The sequence below is a fragment of the Emys orbicularis genome, chromosome 4 (assembly GCF_028017835.1).
Source record: "Emys orbicularis isolate rEmyOrb1 chromosome 4, rEmyOrb1.hap1, whole genome shotgun sequence".
NCBI classification, from domain to species: Eukaryota; Metazoa; Chordata; order Testudines; family Emydidae; genus Emys; species Emys orbicularis.
Genome location: NC_088686.1, coordinates 153,923,786 through 153,943,318, shown reverse-complemented (window position 1 = coordinate 153,943,318; position 19,533 = coordinate 153,923,786). Strand labels below are relative to the sequence as shown.

At 46.1% G+C, this 19,533-nt stretch overlaps 1 protein-coding gene across 1 annotated transcript in view; it reads right to left on the bottom strand.

The window, feature by feature from the left end:
• LOC135877942 (E3 ubiquitin-protein ligase rnf213-alpha-like) overlaps nucleotides 1-19,533 on the bottom strand; it is a 156,507-nt gene that overhangs the window by 129,916 nt on the left and 7,058 nt on the right. The window contains exons 5-10 of the mRNA XM_065403464.1: nucleotides 17,871-18,007; nucleotides 16,042-16,147; nucleotides 9,355-9,432; nucleotides 7,024-7,133; nucleotides 4,590-4,763; nucleotides 1,825-1,891 (exon numbers count right to left, since the gene is read on the bottom strand). Coding sequence (XP_065259536.1) covers nucleotides 1,825-1,891; nucleotides 4,590-4,763; nucleotides 7,024-7,133; nucleotides 9,355-9,432; nucleotides 16,042-16,147; nucleotides 17,871-18,007 — 672 coding nt within the window. The remainder of the gene's footprint in view (nucleotides 1-1,824; nucleotides 1,892-4,589; nucleotides 4,764-7,023; nucleotides 7,134-9,354; nucleotides 9,433-16,041; nucleotides 16,148-17,870; nucleotides 18,008-19,533) is intronic.

Here is a 19,533-nt window from a genome sequence, read left to right as displayed (position 1 = left end):
TGTTCATGACAAAAACGGGGCCTGGCCACAGATCAAAGTGCCTCAGAATACTTTTGTTACACCTTAGCTCACATGCAGTCAGTAGAATGCATTTGCCATCTGCTGCTCCAATCATCCTGTTGCCCTTCACCCAACTCCATTTCTTTAGCTAGTGGGGGAGTGTGAGAGACAGGCCCCCATTTGTGCCTGATCCACAGAGGATATGGGCCTGTTGTAGCCCCATTCAGGCAGTTAGCTGTGTAGCTCAAGCTGTAGCAGCACGTGCGTTTAGCTCTGGAAGGCCCCAGTTAAATCCCCAATGTGTTGGCTCCTGTCACATTTGCAGCAGATAAAGTTTTCTTTCATTATGGTAAAACTGAAGAAAAAAAGTCCCATTAAAATATTTTGTTCCCACTCTCAGCTAAAGCTAAAATTCGGTTGGGGAGCAGACGGACAGAGCAGGAGTCACTGAGAGACAGGGAGGGTTTGGAAGAACAGATCCCTTAGCACCATCAAGGTGGGCATCCTCACGAGAAGAGCTGGGAAGGAGCTGTTAGTGCTGAACCTCTTGGTACACGGCATGATCTAGATGCCTCCCCGCACCACGCCTGAGGCCACCGGAGACCAGCTGCCTTGCTCTGTAAACAGAGATCCCCTTCCTATGGGCACCAGTTGCTAGGCCCCATATTCATGGATGTCCATGTAAGAACCAGGCTGCAGCCATGTGTCGGCGAGACTGCACACACAGCGACGGCTTCTTGTGCCCACAAGGAGAAATGTTTCAGCTCAACAGACTTTACAGAAAAACTGGGCAGATTTTTAAATCATAGATTCACAGATCTGAACACCAGCAGGGACCAGACTCCAAGTGATGGAGAATCTACCATGTTCCCTAGGTGAGTTGTTCCAATGACTCCCCTCTCTGTTAAACATTGGCCTCTTATTTTCAGGCTGTATTCTTCTAGCTTCAGCTCTCAGGCACTGAGTCATGTTCCGCCTACGTCTGCTAGATTTAAGATCTGTCCACTATCAGAAATCTCCTTCCTATGTAGGTATTTGTAGATCATGAAAGCAAGTCACCTCTTAACCTTCTTTGGGATGAACTAAATAGACTGAGCTTCTGAGTCTCTCACTACATGGTCACTTAGGGGTATGTATAATCCACACCTCCAAGCGACATAGTTATACTGACCTAAGTGCCAGTGTAGACAGCGAGCCCTATGTCGGCAGGAAAGCTCCGACTGGCATAGCTATTGCCTCTGGCGGAGGTGGGGTTATGAAGCAGATGGGAGGGATCTTTCCAGTCACTTAGTGTGTCTTCACCAGAAGCACTACAGCAGCCCAGCTGCATCACTGCTGTAAGTCTGTAGTGTAGACCTGCCACAGACTCCAGTAATAATCTTTTTAATGCCATGTACAGAAATAGCACCGCCTCTCTGCTCCTACTCGATATTCCACTGCTTCTATATCCAGGGATCGCATTGCCACCTTAGGCACAGCATCACACAGGGAGCTGCTGTTCAGTAGGTTTCCACAGAACCCCTATGTCCTTTCCAGAGGCCCTACTTTTAAGGATACAGCCCCCATTTGGCAAGTGTGGCCTATGTTCTTGGTTCCTGGACCTTGACCCTGGGCTGTATTAAAATGCATGTTTACATGGGCCTAGCTGATCCCGAATGCTCTGTGGAATTGCTCTGCCCCCAACACTATTCACCACTCACTGATTGTGTCATCTGGGAACATCATCAGATTCTGTATTTTCTTCTGGATCATTGAGAATGATATCAAAGAGCTTTGGGCCAAGGACAAATAAACAAGTTTGTGTTGAAATAATGGAAAGGTTACCTGCTGTGTAGTGATTCATGTTCAGCTGCACAGCCCCCTCTCTCACTGCGCTGCCAGGGACCTGGGTCTTTGAAAAGCAAATTTTAAAACATATCAGTTATAGCACCAAAGTTGTGACCCTTAACAGCAGCATGGCCCTACGGTGTAACCGGGACTGAAGGAAGCATTGGCCTTGCTCTGTGCAGCAGGAAAGGCACTCCTACATGAGAGTCATCTCTTCATTAACTGAAAATGAGAATTGCAAACAGCCCTGTAAAATGGGTATCTTGAGGATCTGGCTTTCACTGTGGTGCCAGAGGGCTGGTCTTGAATCCTGGGGAAGCCCTGATGGTAAAAGTTATGAGACTCTTGATTTATAAAATTCTGACCGGATTAGAGAAGGGAGATTGATCACATCTGTTCTCCCCATCCCAGAACACAAAGGAACATGCAATGAAACTGCAAGGTGAAAAATTCAAAACTGATCAAAAACAAATAGACGAGTGATTAGTCTGTGGAACTCACTGCCACAGGAATCAAGCTAATTTCTTGCTATCAGAGACAAGGATGAACTCTAGCATAGGAGGCAGATTATCCAACATATCCCGTGGGATACTGTGGTGGTTTTTATCCCTTCCCCTGAAGTACCTGGTGCTTGGCACTGTCAGAAACAGGAGACTGTGCCCACATCTGAAGTAACAGCTGATATTTTCATTATCTTTATAAAAGTCCAGTTCTTCTTTGAATCCTGCTAAGCTTTTGGCTATGGTGATAGATTGTGACAGTGAGTTCCACCGGCTAATTACACATTGTGTGAATAAGTATTTCCTTTGCTCAGTTTTGAATTTCTCACTTTCAGTTTCATTGAACATTGTCTTGTTCCTTTGTTATGAGGCAGGGAGAACAGAAGTGACCAATCTTCCTTCTCTAGAACACTCAGCGCAGGCTTTTCTCACGTGCCCTCTTATCCATCTCCTCGCTAAAGGAACCACCTCCCCAGTCTTTTCAAACTCTCTTCATAGAAGAGTATTTCCAGGTCCTTGGTCATTCTCATCCCCCTTCTGTGAACCTCTCTAAGGTCAGGTCTACACTATAAACTTACATCAGTATAACTAAGTCCTTCAGGGATGTGAAAATCCACACCCTAACCCCTTGTGTAGACTGCGCTATGTCGACGGGAGAACTTCTCTCATCGACATAATTATGGTGCATCTCACAGAGGTGGGGACCAGCAACCTTTGGCTCGCGGCCCATCAGGGTAAGCCACTGGCGGGCCATGAGACAGTTTGTTTATCTTTAGTGTCCGCAGGCACGGAGCCCCGCTGCTCCCAGTGGCTGCGGTTCGCCATTCCTGGCCAATGGGAGCTGCACGAAGTAACGCAGGCTGACCGCCACTTCCTGCAGCTCCCATTGGAACCAAAGGTTGCTGACCCCTGAACTAAGCCGACAGGAGAAGCTCTCCTGTCGGCATAGTAGCATCTTCATTGAAGTGCTACAGTGGCACAGCTTCCGTGTTTTATGTGTAGACCTGCCCTAATTCTGCAATATCCCACATGAGATGGGCTGACCCAGCAGTGCTCCCAGTATCTAGATGGGGCAGCGCCACTGATTTATACAAAGGCATCAGAACAGTCTCTGTAAAATTCTCCATCCTGTCCTTCTGCATCTGAACCTCTCATTTGCTTTTTTTTAAACACAGCTGCACTTTGAGCAGAGGTATTCACTAAGCTACAATGGACCCACTTTTTCTGAGGTGGCACAGTTACAATAAACTCCTGTAAGCTGTATCAGTATTTGAAATTGCTCTTTCTAATGTGCATTAGTTTGGGTTAATCATCGCTGAATTCCCCTGCCAGGGTGTTTCCCATTCACTTTGCTTGGTTGGGTCTCACTCATTTTCTTCACAGGCTTCTGCAAAATTTTGCTCCCTTCCTGCTTAGCCCCCTTTCCAGATATTTACTAAATATTTTAAGCCGCAGTTTCCTCCCACAGACCCTTCTGACATCTCTATAGTTAAGCTATAGCCACGTTGGGAATTGTGTCTTTTGTGCTTTACACAACACCAACAATATGGAGAACCCTCCCCCGGACACAGCTGACCTCAAATAGAGCTGAGCAAACGTTTTCTACTTAAACATATTTTCAGTTAAAACATGCAGATTCAGTGACACCAAAATATTTAACAAATTCACGTTGATTTTACCAAATTGTTTCAGTTGAAAAAACTTTAAAATATATATAAAACATTAAGTGTTTCATTTTTATAACAAAATGTTTCCATTTTTCAGACTGAAACAAACTTTACTTTGATTTTATTTTTAACAATTAAAAAACATTTAAAAATGCTCAAAATTTAAATGAAACAAAATGTTTAGTTCAATCTGCAATGGAAATGTTTTCAACTTTCTGATTCACGAAAAATCTTGAAAAATGTTGTTTTGCATTTGACACAAAACAATTGTTTTTCAATTTTTCAGCATTTCCAGTGAACCAGAAAAAATATTATTCGCCCAGCTCTAGTCCCAATTAACTGTGTTCACTGAACATGCAAAGACAAGGTGCAGCTATATACACATTGCTGCTCCTGCTGGTCCCTGGAAGCTTCTAAAACAAAGAAACCAGTGAGCACCACTAGAGGGCTCACCTACTAGTTAAAGGGATGCTCCCTTATGCACTACAGGAGGTCTGTTTTGTCCTTTTCTTTGTTTCCTTTCTTTTAGACAACGTCCAATCCATGATACAAATTTTGCTTTCTTTATCAAAGTTTAAATACATTTCCCATTTACCTGTGATTTAGAGGCTACCTGTGTCTGATCCGAATGTTTACGACCCTTCCTTTTCATCTCCTTCGGCTGGGAAGCAGAGCCTGTAAGGTAGCCTATTTCCACGTTCCTTGGTGACTCTGGCTGGTGCCCAGAGAACTGTTTAATTCTGGTCTCTTGTCCCAGCGACAGCACGAGCTGGGGGAGATATGATTTTATTGATGGAAGCAGACTTTCCTCTGGGATGTGGTACTTGCTACAGTCACCCTGGCCTTTGTCACAACTAGATGACCACAATCCAAGGTGCTTTTCATGGAGTTACAACTTAAAGAACCCTCATAAATACAGCTGGCCACATTTTTTTTTAGGTGAATAATATATTTGCTGAAAAATGCATTTTTGAGACAACGAAACTATTCAAAAAAAGTGGATCTAATCCGGCAAATTGTTTTGGCAGAAAAAAATGGGGAAAGAATTTGAAGACCTTGAAATGGTTCATTTTTCGCAACTTCAAAACAAAACATTTCAACTTTTCACCTGAAACTGTTCCATTCTGACTACTTTGAAATGAACCGTTTTGAGTTTTCATTTCAAAATGGCAATTTGTTTTGAAATTTAGCTAATTAAAAAAGTGAAAAACACCTAAAACCAGCCCAAAATTAAATGAAAAATCCTTCGACTCAAAATGAATTTTTTTTTTTTCAGATTTTTTGGATCAACCCCTGAATTGAAAAAATCCATTTTTTGCTCAGCTCTGCTCATAAAGTCAAGTCAATGCAGATTGTGGCTGCGCTCTTGATATGCCGTGCATCACAGTTAGGCCCATAGGACAGGGCTCCAAGGTCAGCACTGGCTGCTGATTAGCAGCGCAGTTTAGGATATTGGTTTTGACCCAGAAAGCCCAAAATGGCTTGGGATCTTCCTGTTGAAAATTCTGCTCTCTCTCCATGAGATACCTCTACAGCGACGACCAGCAACGGTATCTGAGCTAGTAGGCCCCTGATTTAACCAACAGGGATTTTTCTGCAATGAATTCACAATCTTGCAACTCACTTCATGCCTCCAGATCTGTTGACCTTCAGGGATTACAAAACTCATCTGTTTCCTTGGCTTGCAGGACTGGGTTGATCTGCTCTAACTCAGCCAGGTTATAGGGCTGGATGCAGAAATGGCTGGGAGAGATTCTTTGGCCTGGGTTATGCCGGAGGCCAGACATTGGGCCCTGCTGGCCTTGGAATTGCGGAGCATGTGAATTGTGGGTTATTGGTTTTCGTTTACGTGAAGGCTTCAGGTATCAAAGGGGCTTTTATTATGTTGTACAGTGTCTTTGGACAGAAGTACTTGGTGCTTCTACAACTATTAAAACCTACAGTCGGAGATATATACGCTTTGTTCAAATAGGCCTAAATTTTCAGAAGTGGCCACTAATATTTGGGCACCACAATGTTTGGCTGCCCAGCTCCGGTATGTCTACACTGCACACTAAGACGAGGCTTTGACTCAGGTTTAACTCTACGCACCCTTCCGTTCACACAAAATCATTCTGACTCAGGTCAGCCAGCACTCCAGATCCTGCTAGGGGATGGGTCAGAGCCCGAATCCCACCGTGACTCAGATCCAAGCCCTGTCATTTTACAGTGTGGATGCAGGTCAAGCCGCAGACCCAAGTCAGAAGGTCTGTGTAGTGCAGTATGGAAGTGTTAGCACGGCTGTGAGACCCAGAAGGTCTGTGTAGTGCAGTATGGAAGTGTTAGCACGGCTGTGAGACCCAGACCCAGCAATTGTAAATGCAGGCTTACAGTGCAGTGTGGATGCTCAACTTCATTTAGTTGAAAATCCAAGTTTCCATTAAAAACCAGTTTGGATGGAAATATTTTGACCAGCCCTAACTGAACGAAATAATCATATATAGCCATAAATCTCAATGCAGATTAACAGTAAATCTAGATCCATTTCCCATTAAAAAAACAAAATTAAAAGGCTCAGTTCAAGGGTCTGCTCTGGATTCTCTGTGTAGGAACAATCTTGGGTATTTTAAGAGCTGCTGGAGCAACTTTACAACTCTCACCTCCCAGCCCGCTGGCCCACAGGGCGCTCCCAGCGTAAGGGGATGCCAGTGCAGCATCCCTAGGAGACAGTCTGGGCCAGTGTTTGCAAATAACCCATCCATTTAGTGGTCACTTGAGGGTAACAGAGAGTGGTGCCATATTCATCCCTGGCACAAGGTGGGGTGAGGTTCTCTGGCCTGGGTTATGCAGGAGACCGAACTTAGATGATCATAACAGTCCCTGTGAATTTAGACCCTCTTTAGACCAAACTAAAAAAGTTCGCTGGCCAGATGTGAATTGGGATCTTGCCCTGGGGCACCACCCTGTGTCACCAGCCAAGCCAGCTTGCCTAGTAATTGCTGGAGTAACTATGTTCAACTGATGTTGATGAGGTTAAATAAAACTCCCACCTCATCTGTTACTCCAGCAGCATGGGACTGCGGCTGGGATCCAGGTCTCGATTCCCATCCTGAACTTAGCGGATGTGCTTCGTCTTGGTTCAGTTCTGAAGTTCTCCATTCTGGGTGCAAAACAAACAACAAGTGAAGATCACCAGTTTTTACCCATCCCAGCCTGGCAGGTTCCTTCACACATGCCTCGTGCCCCTCCTTTCCGGAGCTGTCCTGCAGGACACAGGAAATGAGGAAACAGTTGGTTTTCTATAGTTTTGACAGGACTTTCTCCAATTGGCTGCTTCCTCCAACCCTCCCCCTCCCCACAGTCTCTTCACCTCAGTTTCATTCCACACCTGCCCCTCTTACCCTCTTCTCCCTGGCCCTGTCCCCCTCTGTCTCCCTTCCCTTCTGTGTCCCCTCTCACTTCTCTTTTCTGTCCATGTAGCTGGTCCCCACGTAACTAAACCCTCTGGAAAATAGAAAATTGTTTTGCCACCATCCCACTGGCTCACTCTGCTGGTGTGATCTACCCCTTTCCCCACCCTAGCTCTGTCTGGTTTGTTGAGATGATCAACTCTTCGGGAGAAGGAGATCTACCACCCTGTGTCTGGGCAACACCTAGCACAATGGGGCCCCACTTTTGGTTGCCCCGAGACAATGTCCTAACAAACATGATTAATAATGATAATAAGGAAACAGGCTCTCAACTTCCTTTGAAGCTGAAGACAAGGCCATTGTGGAAAAGCTAAAAGCATTCTTTGCAATGGTCTTCACTGCAGAAGAGGTGAGGAAGATTCCCACACCTGAGTCATTCCTTTTAGGTGACATATCTGAGGAACTGTTCCACGTTGAGGTGTCAATAGAGGAGGTTTTGGAACAAATTGATAAGTTACATAGCAATTAGTCATCAGGACCAGATGGTATTCACCCAAGAGTTCTGAAGGAACTCAGATAGGAAGTCACAGAACTACTAACTGTGATTTGTAACCTATCACTTAAATCGGCTTCTGTACCAGATGACTGGAGGTTACCTAATGTGATGCCAATTTTTTTTTAAAGGCTCCACAGATGATCTAGGCAAGTACAGGCCAGTAAGCCTGACTTCAGTATCGGGCAAACTGGTTGAAATTATAGTAAAGAACAGAATAATCAGACACAGATGAACACGATTTGCTGGGAACAAGTCAACATGGCTTTTGTAAAGGGAAATCATGCCCCACCAATCTACTAGAATTCTTTGAGGAGGGTCAACAAACAGTGGAAAAGGATGATCCAGTGGATACAGTGTGCTTAGACTTTCAGAAAGCCTTTGACAAGGTTCCTCACCAAAGGTTTTTAAGCAAAGTAACCAGCCATGGGATAAGAGGGAAGGTCCTCTCATAGATCGGTAACTGGTTAAAAGATGGGAAATGAACAGTAGGAATAAATGGTAATTTTTCAGAATGGAGAGAGGTAAATAGTGGTGTCCCCTAAGGGTCAGTACTTGGACCAGTGCTGTTCAACATATTCATAAATGATCTGGGAAAAGGGGTAAGCAGTAAGGTGGCAAAATTTACAGATGATACAAAGCTACTCAAGACAGTTAAGTCCAAAGCAGACTGTGAAGAGTTACAAAGGGATCTCACAAAACTGGTTGACTGGGCAACAAAATGGCAGATGAAATTCAATGTTGATATATGCAAAGTAATGCACATTGGAAAATATAATCTCACCTGTACATGCAAAATAATGTACAGTTATTTTGCAGGGGACTTGGGGGAAGGGTTGGAATGGGGCAGTGCGGGGGGCGGAGCAGGGGTGGGAATAGGTGTGGTGGGGGTTGGGGGCAAGGGGTGGAGGGGCGGGGCCTGGGGCAGAGCGGGGGTCGAGCACCCGCTGGCTAGAGGGGAAGTCAGCGTCTATGCATGCCAGGGTTCGTAGTGCTGGAGTGAGCTCCGCCTCTCTAGAATGGCTTTCAAAGTGTACAGTGGGAAAACTTGTCTGTCCCTCCTGGGGATGGTGGGTGGCAATGGCATGAGCTCTGCATACAGAGTGGTGAGAGGTGAAGCCCCGAAGACTCAGCGGGTAATTTGATGACACTCACAGCATCAGCCGTACATCTTAAACACTAGACAGCAGTGCAAGGACAGAGTCTGCCTGAGCTATGCTCATTCTCCACTTCCTGTGCCAGGGTGCGGGCGGGGTCCAACTGGCAGCTCTGCGACCTTACCCCAGCTGAGACCTTTCCCAGAGAGGGGAACTCTCAGCTGGCCAGCGTGGGCAAGACTCCACCACTGGGCCCCACCTGAGTGGCACAAAGTGTCCAGAACAAGACAGTAGAATCTGGGCCATTATTTGGGGTTTTACCTTGGCATGAGAGTTCTGCTGTTTGCTCTGCTCCCTGTGTATTCATTTCTGCTCCAGCAGCGTCTCCATCTTCACCATCTGAAAGTCAGGGGAGGGCAGCATTACCGAGCTGATCACAGGAGGAGCTTAAGCAGAAAATGAAAGGGGCTAGGTCCAAATTGTTACCCTTGCACCGAAGTGCGTATTTATTCTTTCCTTGCAAAGTAGAATGGTGTACTGGGGGCTTACAGCAAGAGGAGACTTCCACAAAGCTTCTTTCCTCAGCCCAGGCTCAGCCTCTGAGCTTTTCTTCTCAGCTTCCTCTTTGCCTCCTGTTCCTTCCACTTGTATCCTCCCAATTACATCATTGGCCCAGTAATTATCACCCAGGTGCTCATAATAAGAACGGCCGTACTGGGTCAGACCAAAGGTCCACCTAGTATCCTGTTTTCCGACAGTGGCCAATGCCAGATGCTTCAGAGGGAATGAACAGAACAGGTAATCATCAAGTGATCCATCCCCTGTCGCCCATTCCCAGCTTCTGGCAAACAGAAGCTAGGGACACCATCCTTGCCCATCCTGGCTAATAGCCATTGATGGACCTCTGCTCCATTAATTTTTGAACCCTGTTATAGTCTTGGTCTTCACAACATCCTCTGGTAAAGAGTTCCACAGGTTGACTGCATTGTATGAAGAAATACTGCCTTTTGTTTGTTTTAAACCTGCTATCTATTAATTTCATTTGGTAACCCCCTAGTTCTTGTGTTATGAGAAGGAGTAAATAACACTTCCTTATTTACTTTCTCCCACCAGTCATGATTTTAAGGACCCATATGAGATCCCCCTAGTTATATCTTTTCCAAGCTGAAAAGTCCCAATCTTATTAATCTTTTTGATTCTTTGGCTAGCTGTTCTTCAAATTCTTTTTTTGGCCTTCTTAATTATATTTTTACACTTTACTTGCCAGAATTTATGCTCCTTTCCATCTTCCTCACAAGGATTTAACTTCCACTTTTTAAAGGATGCCTTTTTGCCTCTCACTGCTTCTTTTACTTTGTTGTTTAGCCATGGTGGCACTTTTTTGGTTTTCTTACTATGGTTTTTAATTTGGGGTATACATTTAAGTTGAGCCTCTATTATAGTGTCTTTAAAAAGTTTCCATGCAGCTTGCAGAGATTTCACTTTTGGTGCCCTTTTAAATTCTGTTTAACTAACTTCCTCATTTTTCCGTAGTTCCCCTTTCTGACATTAAATGCTACCTTGGGGGCTCCTGTGGTGTTTTCCCTGCCACAGGGATGTTAAATTTAATTATATTATAGGCACTATTACCAAGTGGACTAGCTATATTCACCTTCTGTGCTCCACTTAGGACTAAATCAAGAATTGCCTCTCCCCTTGTGGGCTCCAGGACCAGCTGCTCCAAGGGTATGTCTACACTACAGGATTAATTCGAATTTATATAATTCGAATTTAGGAAACCGATTTTGTAAATTCGAATGTATTCGGCCACACTAGGCACCATTAATTCGGTGGTGTGCGTCCAAGCTACCATAGTAGCATCGATTTCCAGAGCGTTGCATTGTGGGTAGCTTTTACATAGCTATCCCATAGTTCCCGCAGTCTCCACCCCCCTTGGAATTCTGGGTTGAGACCCCAGTGCATGATGGGGCAAAAAACATTGTCGCAGGTAGTTCTGGGTACAGCCTCCCCCTCCCTCACTGAAAGCAACGGCAGACAACCATTTCGCGCCTTTTTTCCTGAGTGAACTCTGCAGACTCCATTCTGCATCAAGCATGGATCCCGTTGTGCTCCAGAACGCAGTCTTGAACATTATAAACACCTCGCGCTTTCTCGTGGAGTTTATGCTTACACAGGACCAGAAAAAAGAGGCGAGGAGGAGGAGAAGGCGGCGATTGCAGCGCAGCGACCAGCGTGATGAGGACATGGACACGGACACAGAATTCTCTGAGACCGCGGGCCCCGGTGCTTTGGAGATTATGATGTTAATGGGCCAGGTTATAGGCTTTGAACGCCGATTCTGGGCCCGGGAAACAAGCACAGACTGGTGGGACCGCATAGTGTTGCAGGTGTGGGACGATTCCCAGTGGCTGAGAAACTTTCGCATGCGTAAGGGCACTTTCATGGAACTTTGTGACTTGCTTTCCCCTGCCCTGAAGCGCCAGAATACCAAGATGAGAGCAGCCCTCACAGTTGAGAAGCGAGTGGCGATAGCCCTGTGGAAGCTTGCAACGCCAGACAGCTACCGGTCAGTCGGGAATCAATTTGGAGTGGGCAAATCTACTGTGGGGGCTGCTGTGATGCAAGTAGCCAAAGCAATCACGGAGGTGCTGCTACGAAAGGTAGTGACTCTGGGAAATGTGCAGGTCATAGTGGATGGCTTTGCTGCAATGGGATTCCCTAACTGTGGTGGGGCAATAGATGGAACCCATATTCCTATCTTGGCACCGGAGCACCAGGGTACCCAGTACATAAACCGCAAGGGGTACTTCTCAATGGTGCTGCAAGCACTTGTGGATCACAAGGGACGTTTCACCAACATCCATGTGGGCTGGCCGGGAAGGGTTCATGACGCTCGCGTCTTCAGGAACACCAATCTGTTTAAACGGCTGCAGCAAGGGACTTACTTTCCGGACCAGAAAATAACCGTGGGGGATGTTGAAATGCCAATTGTTATTCTTGGGGACCCAGCCTACCCCTTAATGCCATGGCTCATGAAGCCATACACAGGCAGCCTGGACAGGAGTCAGGAGTTGTTCAACTACAGGCTGAGCAAGTGCAGAATGGTGGTAGAATGTGCATTTGGCCGTTTAAAAGGTCGCTGGCGATCCTTATTGACTCGCTCAGACCTCAGCCAAACCAATATCCCCATTGTTATTACTGCTTGCTGTGTGCTTCACAATCTCTGTGAGAGCAAGGGGGAGACCTTTATGGCAGGGTGGGAGGCTGAGGCAAATCGCCTGGCTGCTGATTACTCGCAGCCAGACACCAGGGCGATTAGAAGAGCACACGATGAAGCGCTGCGCATTAGGGAAGCTTTGAAAACCAGTTTCATGACTGGCCAGGCTACAGTGTGAAATTTATGTTTGTTTATCCTTCCTGAAAACCCGCCCCATTTATTGACTCATTCTCTGTAAGGAACCCACCCTCCCCCTTCCCCCAGCTTGCTTTCAAAGGAAATAAAGTCACCATTGTTTAAAAATCATTTATTCTTTATGAATTGATTATAAAAAGAGGGAGAGAACCTGAGTGGGGTTTGGGAGGAGGATCAGCGGGAAGGAAAAGCCCAGTAAAAAAAGGTTAAGAAAATGGCAGCCTTTTGCTTGGGCTGTCCACTGGGGTGGAATGGGAGGGTGTACGGAGCCTCCCCCCCCGTGTTCTTACACATCTGGGTGTGGAGGCTATGGCAAATGGTGAGGAGGTAGGGGGGTTATACAGGGGCTGTAGCGGCACAGAACCTGAGTGGGGTTTGGGAGGAGGATCTGCGGGAAGGAAAAGCCCAGTAAAAAAAGGTTAAAAAAATGGCAGCCTTTTGCTTGGGCTGTCCACTGGGGTGGAATGGGAGGGTGTACGGAGCCTCCCCCCCCGTGTTCTTACACGTCTGGGTGTGGAGGCTATGGGACATGGTGAGGAGGTAGGGGGGTTATACAGGGGCTGTAGCGGCACTCTGTTCTCCAGCAGCCGTTCCTGAAGCTCCACCAGACGCCGGAGCATGTCTGTTTGCTCACGCAGCAGCCCCAGCGTTGCTTCCCGACTCCTCTGATCTTCCTGCCGCCACCTCTCATCTCGAGCGTCTCTCCTCTCCTCACGTTGGTCCCTTCTGTCCTCACGGTCACTGGCTTCTTTCCTATACTTGCAAACCGTCTCCTTCCACTCATTCAGATGAGCTCTTTCATTCCTGGTGGATTGCATGATTTCGGAAAACATCTCTTCTCTCGTTTTTTTTTTACGACGCCTTATCTGGGATAGCCTTCGGGAAGGAGGAGGGAGGCTTGAAACATTTGCACCTGCTGGAGGGAGTGAAAAAAGGAGAGAATTTTTTTAAAAGATACATTTTTCAGAACAATGCTTATACTCTTTCACGGTGTATACTATTCACATTACATAGCACATGTGATTTCTGTGCAAGGTCGCATTTTGCCTCTTAATATTGAGTGCCTGTGGCTTTGCTGCTAGAGATCACAGACGCAGGTCGGGGCAACAGAATTCACCTTGCATGCTGCCATGGTAAGCCACTGTCTTTAGGCTTCTGCGCCCTGCTTTCCCACATACCAAGCAAAGCCCGTTGTGCTGCAGTTTTCCTGTTAGCTTGTTTTCTGCTGCTGAAGGTTAACACCCCCCCCCCCATCCAATTCTCTGGGATGAGTGCTTTATCCCTCCCCCCACCGCGTGGCTGGTATCAGGGAAGATCCCTGCAGGAACCAAACTAACACCCCCCCCCCACCCGCCATGAATTCTCTGGGATGAGTGCTTTATCCCTCCCCCCACCGCGTGGCTGGTATCAGGGAAGATCCCTGCAGGAACCAAACTAACACCCCCCCCCCCCCACCCGCCATGAATTCTCTGGGATGAGTGCTTTATCCCTCCCCCCACCGCGTGGCTGGTATCAGGGAAGATCCATGCAGGAACCAAACTAACACCCCCCCCCCCACACCCGCCATGAATTCTCTGGGATGAGTGCTTTATCCCTCCCCCCACCGCGTGGCTGGTATCAGGGAAGATCCCTGCAGGAACCAAACTAACACCCCCCCCCCCCACCCGCCATGAATTCTCTGGGATGAGTGCTTTATCCCTCCCCCCACCGCCTGGCTGGTATCAGGGAAGATCCCTGCTAGCAAAACGCGAAAAGCTCTGGGCCAATCCTCCCCCCCCCCCTTGCACTTGGCTAAATGCAGGGAAGGATTTCTTTTCAGCCACAGGCAAACAGCCCAGTAGGAACGGCCACCTCAGTCCCCTTAATTAAATTCCCTTATTTCAACCAGGTTACCCTAAGCGATATCACTCTCCTGAGGATTACACAGCAAGATAAAGAACGGATGTTGCTTGAATGCCAGCAAACACCGGGACCATATGCTGCCAGGCTCTGTCAGGCAATGATACCAGATTACTTGCTACTAGCATGGCGTGGTCAAGTGTCCTACCATGGAGGACGGAATAAGGCTGCACTGCCCAGAAACCTTGTGGCAAGGCTTTTGGAGTACCTCCAGGAGAGCTTCATGGAGATGTCCCTGGAGGATTTCCGCTCCATCCCCAGACATGTTAACAGACTTTTCCAGTAGCTGTACTGGCTGCGAATGCATCCCAAGTGCTCAGGGCAAATTAATCATTAAAAATGCTTGCTTTTAAACCATGTTTTATATTTTAAAAGGTAAACTCACCTGAGGTCCCTTCCATGGGGTCATGGTCTTGGGTGCTGGCTTGGGAGGCTTGGGAGGGTACTTCAGTCAGGGTGAGAAACAGTTCCTGGCTGTTGGGGAGAACGGAGAGCTGGGTGCTCTCTGCCAGCTCGTCCTCCTCCTCCTCCTCTTCCCCTTCCGCGGAATCATCAGGTGTCCCTGATGAGATTATCCCCAGCTCGGAATCCACAGTCAGAGGTGGGGTAGTGGTGGCGGCCCCCCCTAGAAATGCATTTAGCTCAGCGTAGAAGCGGCATGTCCGCGGCTCTGACCCGGAGCGACCGTTTGCCTCCTTTGCTTTTTGATAGGCTTGTCTGAGCTCCTTGACTTTCACGCGGCACTGATCTGTGTCCCTATTGTGGCCTCTCTCCATCATGCCCTTGGAAATTTTTTCATAAGTTTTGGCATTTCGTCTTTTCGAACGCAGTTCAGCTAGCACTGAATCCTCTCCCCATATAGAGATCAAATCCAGTACCTCCTGTACGGTCCATGCTGGTGCTCTTTTTCGATTATCAGCCTGCATGGTTACCTGTGCTGATGAGCTCTCTGTGGTCACCTGTGCTCTCCACGCTGTGCAAACAGGAAATGAAATTCAAATGTTCCCGGGGCTTTTCCTGTCCACCTGGCCAGTGCATGCGAGTTCAGATTGCTGGCCAGAGCGGTCACAATGGTGCACTGTGGGATAGCTCCTGGAGGCCAATAACATCGAATTGCGGCCACACTAACGCTAATTCGAATTGACAAATTCGATTTTGGCGCTACTCCGCTCGTCGGGGTGGAGTACAGAAATCGAATTAAAGGGCCCTTTAATTCGAATTAAATGGCTTCGTTGTGTGGACGGTTCCAGAGTTAATTCGAATTAAAGCCACTAAATCCGAATTAAAGGTGTAGTGTAGACCAGGCCCAAGAAGCCATCATTTAAGGTATCAAGAAACTATCTCTGCATCCCCACCAACAGTGTTTAATTGATCACAGCTGAGCTTGCAGCCTTCTTCAGGCTGCAGTGACATCAGTGACCAGGGTGCTGCTAATAGTGCCCTTCGCACCGCCTTTGTCAAGATAAACAGATGATAAGAGTCAGATGTTGTTTTAAGAGCCCTGGGTGTTAATTTTGCTCCCAATATGGACATAAAAGGCTAGAAGACATGCCCCTCGGGTCTGCACAATGAATTGGTTTGTGTCAAGACAGACATTACAGGAGAGCAGGACTGGTGGGAAAGGATCAGTTATTCTTTTCTGGAACAATAAATTCTAAATAAAGATGTTCCTAAGCAAATTGTTTGAAGCTGGTTACCTGCGCTGTCGGGTATTATCACCCAGGAGTTATTATCCTGCAGCTGCTGGTCATCACCTCTCCCTGACTCAGCGCGGTTGCTGTCTGAGCTGGTGTCCTCGTGTCCCTTTGAAAAGGAAAATTAAAGGCTAGGAAATAAAGGCCGGACAGCCCTGAGAGAGCTCAGTACAGCCCTGAGAAGGGCCAAATGTGTCCTGCCTCAGATCAGGTGCCCCGACTAGATTATCCCTTGAGGTCCCTTCCAGCCCTAAGTTTCTGTGATTCTATGTCCTGTAACAGGAATTCAGCTGGGGTGAAATTCAGGCCTAGACAGAAATCCAAAGGCAAAACAGCTGCCTGGGCCCCCAGGGAGCTCTCTGAGATCTTGAGCTTGAAGAAAACTTGAGGAAACGTTACTGTCAGCCCCAAATAAGGGGCAATGCATCCCTGTGTCAGGCCAGGAGCAGCCCAGAGAGCGCGCTGTCTCTCGCACACAAGGGCTGTACCAGCTTTACTTGAACTGTGCATAAATGTATCCATATAAATGTCCATTCCCTTTTTTGGGAATCCCACTAAGTTCTTGGCCTCAAAGATACCTTTGTGTCAGTGAGTTCCACAGGCTAACTCTCCAAAAAAGAAATAGCTACTCGCGGTCTTTCAATTTAACTGAATCTGTCCTTTGCTCTTGAATCATGAAACAGCATAAATGGAAGCACCTGACTGAACTCCTCTCTGCCATTCATTATTTTAAAGTCCTCCATCACGCCCCCTCTTATTCTATCTCTGGTATTTAGATGGCCCCTGTTACCATAATACATGAGCACCTCACAACCTTTACTGTATTTATCCTCACAATACCCTTAGAAGGTAGGAAATGGCTACAACTCTTCTTGTACACATGAGAAACTGAGGCACTGACATGACCAAGCTCACCCAAGAAGTCAGTGGGGGAGCAAGGAATTGAACCATTACATCCTCAGGGCTAAGCTAATACCCTAACCTCCCTTCCCCATCCCTCCAAGCTAAACCTACTTAGACTGTAAGTGCTGTGAGGCAATGATCATCTTTTGTTCTCTGTTCGTACAGCTCCCAGCACACTGTAGGCACTGTCACAGATAAATAATAATAATCCTGATCTTTCCAGTCTTTCTTCGCACATAAGTCTCAAGGCCCTGATCCTTCTCATCTAGGGTTGCCACATGTCTAATGGCTGGTAACCGGACCCTTGAGGCCCTGCCCCCTGCTCCATCTCTTCCCCCAAGGCCTGGCCCCTAATCCACTTCTTCCCTTGAGGCTCCACCCTGCTCCACCTCTTCCCCAGGCCCCACCCCCTGCTCCACCTCTTCCCTCAAGGAACTTCCTCCTCCTCTATCTCTTCCCCCAAGTCCCACCCCCTTCTCTGCCTCTTCTCCCCAAAGCCCCATCCCTGCTCTGCCTCTTCCACCCCATCCCCCCCGATAAAAAAAATTGATATCAGGGCTTATCAAATGGCACCTGGACACACAAGCCGAAACCCAGACTGTCCAAGTGAAAACCGGATAGGTGTCAACCCCCACCCAATTCTCAAGTCTCTAATTCTGCTCTATCCTTTCTGAGATGGGGTGACCCATAGGCACCAACTCCGTGGGTGCTCTGGGGCTGGAGCACCTACGGGGGAAAATTAGTGGGTGCTCTGCACCCACCGGCAGCCAAGCTCCCCTCACCCCCTGCCCCACCTCCTTCCCCTCCTCCCCCTCCACTGAGCGCGTTGCATCCCCGCTCCTCTGCTTACCTCCTAGCGCTTCCCACCCAGCTGCCGCCAAACAGCTGTTTAAGCTGACTTAAAACATAAACCTGGAAATAACTCCTACCTCTGTTTTTGCCTGAAGCTGGGATCCAGGTCCTGATTCCTGCCCAGACAGGACATCTTTCAAAAGTCCTGGACTCTCAGGTTTTCCTTCATTTTCTTCATTTCCTTCATTTATTTCTGGTTCTAAACTTCCAGATCCTGGTTAAACCAAATGTTAATAAAAACAACACTAACAAGAGTAAGAATAATAAATAGGGCTGTCGATTAATCACAGTTAACTCACGTGATTAATTAAAAAATAATCATCACAGTTTCAATCGCACTGTTAAACAATAGAATACCAATTGAAATGTATTCCATATTTTGGGGTGTTTTTCTACATTTTCAAATATATTGATTTCAATTACAACACAGAACACAAAGTGTACAGTGCTCACTGTACAGGATGTACAGTGCTCTGATTTTGGATGCATCTGGCATGTAAATATCTTGTGACGCTGGCTACAATAGTACCATGCGAACACCTGTTCTTGCTTTCAGGTGACATTGTAAACAAGAAGCAGGCAGCATTATCTCCTGTAAATGTAAACAAACTCATTAGTCTGAGCGATTGGCTGTACAAGAAGTACAACTGAATGGACTTGTGGGCTCTAAAGTTTTACATTGTTTAATTTTTGAATGCAGTTATTTTTGTACATAATTCTACATTTGTAAGTTGCACTTTCATGACAAAGAGATTGCATTACAATACTTGTTTGAGGTGAACTGAAAAATATTATTTTTAAAATCATTTTCACAATGCAAATATTTGTAATAAAAATAAAGTGAGCACTGTCCACTTTGTATTCTGTGTTGTAATTTAAATCAATATTTCTGAAAATGTAGAAAACATCCACAAATATTTAAATAAATGGTTGTTTAATAGTGTGAATAATCACATGATTAATCGTGAATAACTTTTTTATCACATGATTAATCATAATTAATCTTTTTTATTGCTTGACAGCCCTAACCCCACCCCCCACCCCCGCCCCACAGTTTTCCCATTCAGTTGTCAGCCTCCCATTTAGTTCAAACCCATCCCTGGCCCCTTTCTTTAGCTAATTTTGGTAAAAATTGAAAAATATCTACTTAAAAAAATTAATTTCACAGTTAGAGCTGGTCAGAAATTATTAATCAAAATGCTTTTTCAAGGGAAAATTTTGTCTTTATCTTAAACATTTTTGCAGACTGTGTCTATTAATACATTTTGTGTTGCCAAACTGAAAACTTTTCATGTTTTGGCTGCTGAAAACTGATTTTTTTTTGTTTATTTTTAAGTTTTCAGCAAAAAAATTTTAAAAATATATATTATTTTCCTCTAAATTTTTCCCAGGAAAACCCCCCTGCTGATTTTCTGATGAGCAAAACTTAGAGTCACGGGCAGCGGCTGAAACCTCCATTCAGGGAGGCTAGGCCGCCAGCCCCACCCCATCTGCCTGATGTATTATTTCAATGGTGTCATTTTGATTCATTTTATTTTGACTTTTACATTCTATTAAACATTTAATATCATATATATATTATTAAATATCATACATGTGATACTAAATTTAATATTTAATATAAAAGTCAAAACAAAGTGAATCAAAACAACATTATTAAAACAAAACATTGTGACATTTTCTAAATGAGATGTTTCATTTTGGACAAAACTGCATGGAAACTATTCTGTCTAAAATGTT